The sequence below is a fragment of the Neospora caninum genome, chromosome VIII (genome assembly GCF_000208865.1).
Source record: "Neospora caninum Liverpool complete genome, chromosome VIII".
Taxonomy (NCBI): Eukaryota; Apicomplexa; class Conoidasida; order Eucoccidiorida; family Sarcocystidae; genus Neospora; species Neospora caninum.
The window spans coordinates 2,146,106-2,151,755 of NC_018395.1; the positions used below are offsets into that span (position 1 = coordinate 2,146,106).

The 5,650-nt window shown below is 53.0% G+C and overlaps 1 protein-coding gene across 1 annotated transcript; it reads right to left on the reverse strand.

Moving 5' to 3' along the window:
- Positions 1-474: 474 nt before the first annotated feature.
- NCLIV_032770 (hypothetical protein) lies at positions 475-5,073 on the reverse strand (the record flags this gene model as incomplete). The annotated part of the gene is made up of 6 exons (XM_003883473.1): positions 475-1,554; positions 1,993-2,343; positions 2,651-2,746; positions 3,114-3,220; positions 3,565-3,744; positions 4,158-5,073. The coding sequence occupies 6 exons, from the start codon at positions 5,071-5,073 to the stop codon at positions 475-477; spliced, it is 2,730 nt and encodes a 909-aa protein (XP_003883522.1).
- Between the last annotated feature and the right edge of the window lie 577 nt (positions 5,074-5,650).

The following is a 5,650-nucleotide window of genomic DNA, read 5'->3' on the forward strand; positions in this document are numbered from 1 at the left end:
CCCCTCCCCCCCCCCCCCCCCCCCCCCCCCCCCCCCAGCACTCGATACGCCACTGTCACGGCAACCCTAGCCAGCTTTTTCCCGTTATATACATGACACTAACTGCGTGTCGCCACTCGAGCAGAGAAACATCCTCGCCTTTTAGCTTGGCTACAACTAAGGAAGCGCGGGGTTCAAACCGCTACGGCCTTAAAAAGAGCCGGACCACGAGCGAGAAACTGTGAACTTGTCATCCGGCGTCCAAAACGTCCGAATGAATTCCCTGCCCACTTCACATCGATGTTTCCTTGGTCAATTCAGTGTTCTGAATCATCTACAAAGACATCATCGAAAGACCACGGGAATGGCAGGACATGCCTAAGACACTTCCTTGCCTGGTGGGATACGACAGTTTCCACGAGAGCAGAAACACGGCAGCCCCCGAGTGTCCGCAACACACCACCAGACGAACGACGTCAAACACCGAACTACTTTTTAGGCATCATCCTCGCCTTGTAGAAGCTTGATGAAGTACAGCGGCGCGAACTTGTAGCCGTCTCCTTTGAAAAACTTGTTTTGGAACTCCACCCACTGGAGCCTCAAGGCATGTAGAGACACTTCGAGAAAATCCATACACAGGATAACAGCGAAAGTGATGCAGGCGTAAGCCGCGAAAATAAAAAACAGTGCCACTGCGACAAGTGATACATTGTCTGTGAGTTCGATTGCTCGCACCACCGTCTGCGTGTAGAACACGAGAGCAAGCTGCTGGTGGGCAAGGGATAACGCCCACAGTCGAAGATATGATGCAGTGTTTGAGATCGTGCCCAGAATAAACTCGATCGTCTCGATCATCTGGTGGATGAAAATATCTCCCGGACCTTCATGTTCTTCAATGGTTTCCTTGTTGCTACCAAGTTCGTTGCCTTCTTTCTCGTCTGCCGTACCCTGCTTTCTCAAGCCTGCCTCCACTTCCTGAATCTCGTTGCCGCCCTCTCCCAAGACTCCCACCATGCCTGCACCATTCGCACCTGTATTGGGGGCGTGCTCCAGTTCAATAGTCGAACTGTTTGTTTTTCCCGAGCTTAGCCGCTCCTTTTCCGTCCCATGCGGGAGGCTTTTCTTCAAACGCGAGCAAAGAATCAGCGGCTTCGGAATCAACATGAGCGGAATGGAAAGGACCATGAGGAAAAACAGGACACGTTCCACGGTCTGCTGATTCGAGAACAGCTCGTCTTCGGGCTTAACGTCGGAGAGCATGCACATGTCGATGATCGTGTTGATCAGGTTCGGCTTGTTCCTGTCAGCTGGCGTGGCCCACTTATACAGAATCAGAAAGTCCATGTATCCAACCAGCGCACAAATGAAAAAGACTTGAGGAATAAACTCAAACACAAAGTCCAGGGGTTCCTCGAAGAAAATTGCGTTTGACCCCTTCAGCAAGACTCCGGCAAACATCTGGACGAAACCCACAATGACCGAAAACTTCATCTTGAAGGAGTTGGTGAACAACAATTCGTTCGTCGCTCCTTTCCATGCCGGGTCGAAGCCGAACGGGTACGGGAACTCGCCGTCCTGTCATATAGCACCACAACGCAAGAAGCACCAAACACATTCATGGTTGGCAACAGGACAGTACTTTTGCACGGTGAGGTAAACGACCGGGAAAAAACATCGGCGCGCACTGTGACCACAAAGCTTCAACGCAAACCACCGCACTGGAAACACGTACAGGCCACTGCCAAGCTACGGACGCAAAACATCCCCTACACACACGCACCGGATACCGAACACCTGCTTGTCACCACAGCGGTGAGAACAAGAAAAAAGGCTTCGCCGATTTCTGGACCGGCGCAATGGTTCTCGAGATGCTTGAGCGGAAAACGCACGACCACAGCGGCCTCCCACACAAAGAGGTCTGAATGGTTCCACATCAATACCTGCAGGGACTCACTCTCAAAAGACCCACGGAAGACGGAGAAACTCGCAGTTGCCACCAACGGCGACACTTACCTTTTTACGCATTGTGATGCTGCTCGTTCCTAGTTCACCGCCTTTGAGTGTCCACCGGGAACCGAAGATGTCCAAACCAAGGGAAAACCAGTCGTTGTACATGAAGCCGCCAAAGAAGGCGAAAAAACCCATGAGAAATACCATATAGCGGTACTTGACCGCACTGTGGAAAGCTGAAGAACGGTCTTGCTTCAGAGCCTTTGCCCGACATACTAGCCACAAACCCATCAGCATGACGCATAGACCATGGCCGATGTCTCCATACATGACGCCAAACAGAAAGGGGAAAGTAATCGTGGTAAGGACGGCGGGATTTGCTTCTTGGTACCGCGGAATGCCGTAGGTATCGACCTGCAAGAGATAACCACAAAAGCCACTGTGTCTCGACTCTTTCACGTCCAGCGACACCGTGGCATTCCACAACAAAGCGAGGCTCGACAACAAAGCCGCGCTGCTGGAATGTCGACGAAACGAACCTCCACATCCCCGCTCACTGGCCACCAAAGTTACCACCTGGCCCCTGCCGATATTCGTGTACAGCGGCGCTAAACGAACGTACAAAAAAAGAGGTTGCCCTACCGCGACTCATCTAGCAGTGGCAGATTCCGGCAAAACACACACTCGCTTCGGTGAGAAACATCATCTCTAACGGACTTACCATGACCTGTGAAGGCTCTGTGAACTCGGTGGTTTTGAAGTACGTGGGCGGCATGGCTGCTGGCCGTCCTTTTTCAACCAGCAGAAAGGCAGACGCCTAGAGGCACAAGAAAACAAAACCCGAGAAAACTACCGAGCGTCCTACACCTGACAACTCCCTCCACGACGCGAATGCCTATTAGTGCGTCACTTCGTGCCGTAACGACTGCTTTATAAAAAAACGCGGATGAACGCGCTGTTGCCTCAGCTGAAGATACACCACTACGAGAAGCGCTGTTCCGGAATGCATGTGAAGTAGCCCGCTGTGGCTTCGACGTTTTATGCGCTCAAAGGCAGCTTAAAACCGCGGCTCACGATTCTGCACACATGTACCCCTGCAGCCCGCTCCACATTCAGACTGTCAAACTTCTGCGTACGCCGTGCCTGATTTGTGCCACTGCTTTCACCCAAGAGAGGCAACTGACCTGCTCGTCCCCGCTAGGATCCGCGCTAACTTCCTTTAGGATGGACCGAACTTCTTCTTCCTTGTCCCGGGGGATCCAGCAATCGCATCGGAGCGTCATGTCTCTACCTGAGGTTAGCCCGCACAAACAATCGCAGAAAGCATGTCGCCAGTGACAAAATAATCCACCAAAAGAACGGACTGCATACGGATTGCAGTGTCTAGCCTGCTGTGGATAAAGATCGTCTTCTTCTTTTACATCTCTTGCCGCACTGCCCGTACGTAGGTGTTCCCCGCCGCCTCGCTCGGAAGAGCCCTAAGCCCTCCCAATTTGCGTATGTGCGAGAAGAAACAGGGACCAAAGACTTCACTTCGAAACAACTCATCGAGCCTCGACGGCCGGCATATATATATATATATATATATATATAGACCCCCTTCTCGACCCCTGCCGCTTCAGGACACCAGCTCACCTTGAAATTGGTTCAGAGTGGCGTACACCGCTTTCTCCTTCTGGCAGAACATTTTCCACTCTTCCAACAGCGAGGAGCCGCCAGGCCTCGTGACCTCGAGAAGCAAACTGATTTCACCAAGGAAATACTTCTCGTAGGCAGCGAGAGCACGTTCCTTATCTTCCAGCAGACTCTCCAACGCTGCAAAGCACCCCCAAATACGTCACACTAAAACCAATTCCTATGGACTGAACGCACCTTCGATGTGGCACTCTCCTGCCTCTACAGGGTTCGGACAAACCGTCAAAACACTTTGGACTGCATAGAGCCTTGCCATAAGGAAGAATTTCCACGCCCGTCACTCTATCGCCGTTACAGACGGAACGCGACTGCCCGCCGGCCAAGCGCCCTGTCGAACCGCCCCTCTCACCGCAACCCACCAAATGACCGTTGAAAACGTCGCCACTGCCTACACAGTTTGCTGCACTAGCGGTGGAAATCGTCTGTTAGTGGGCCGATCACGAGACGTTTTCGAAGCGTCGGGGACTGCTGCGAGGAGTAGTACCTTCCACGACGCCCGCGAAGTTCCCGTTCCTCGTTCACGTATCTCTTACCCGCAAGACGCGTGGCAGCCTCCTCGGCACTGTGCGGCCACTCATAAGGCTTGGCATCAAACGCCGCGCACACCTTGACGATTTTTTCGTGGAGAAGGGAGTGGACGGCTCCTTGGTAGTAGATAACAAACACACCCTTTTCAACCTCGTTTCCTGTCTGACTGTCGACAAGTTTCTCGGCGGTAGATTGGAAGAAACAGAATGCGTTTCCTCTGGTCGTCCGAAACAGCATGCGTTGGAATCTGCCAATGGCTGACGTCGCAACCATACCAGCGACTGTCGAGACACTTGAACCCGAGGTACCTCCTTCGGCCTTAGTCAACCCCCCTTCGGGATCATCCGCGGTCGGTGTCACGTCTTTATTGTCTTCCTGCTTTAGCAAAGCCTTCGCAACCTCCTCTTCGGAGTTACCCGCGGCTGTGCCGTCCGCGGCGCTATTTTGCGCACCTGCGCTAAAACCGTCTTTCACACTCGACCCTTGCAACTGCTGAACTGCTGTCTTCATCACGCACTTCTCCTCAAGAGCCGCGTTCTTCTGTTGAATGAGATCCGCATTGTTGCTTTTGAACCGCACGAACTGCGCATGCAGGCGATTCAGCGCCTCTTCCACCTTGTCCAACTGATAGCTCTTATCGTTGTCGAGGAAGTTCTGCGCGCCTTCCGGGCCAATGATAATCTTCGCGCCTGCATCTTGCAAGCGGTTCACCTCATCTTCCAGAAACCGAATTATCCGCTCCATCTCGTCAATGCGCTGGATATACGTGTTGAATTGGCGCGTCAGAGAGTGAGCGTTCATATCTACGAAATGGACAATGCCGTGTCTCCCCAGAGCATCAAGGCAACCGCGAGCCAGGGGCAATGCCGAGGGCAACACAAGGGTGCCTCTGAGCATCGGCTCGCTCCGTAGCGTCGTCATCTTGTCAAACCCTAAAATTAAGATGTAGTCGCCCTTGCTGCACGGTGACTTGTCTGAACGTCTCCGTAGACTTCCAGCCGCTACAGACAGCTGACCCGTCACCACGTAAATCAGATGAAAAGGTGACCATCAAACAATGGGAGAGTCCCCTGTACCTCCTCAGCAGACACTATCCTCGATAGCGATCGGCCTGCCTGGGAGAGACTGGCGCGAACTGCCCTCGACCAGTGCGTCGGCCTGCATGGTAACAGGATTGCCCCACTCTATGAGGCCAGGACGACACCAAGCCCTCCAAAATACTGAGAGAAAAAGGACGAAACGACGTACAGTTGTGAAAAGGATCCTGGTAAAAAAGTTCACACCATCCCGGGGGCAAGGGAGGATTGAACTGAAACGTCCCTGCTCTCTACGAGAGAGACCCCGTGGCGCACGAACTGCAGCAGTGATCCACACCCAGTAATTCTTACGTCCATGACGCGAAAACGGGCTGTCCGAAAAGAAAAAAAACTTGCAACTCGGCTGAGAAAGAAGAAGTGGACGAGGACGGTCAGCGGAAACGCGTGATACAACCGCGATG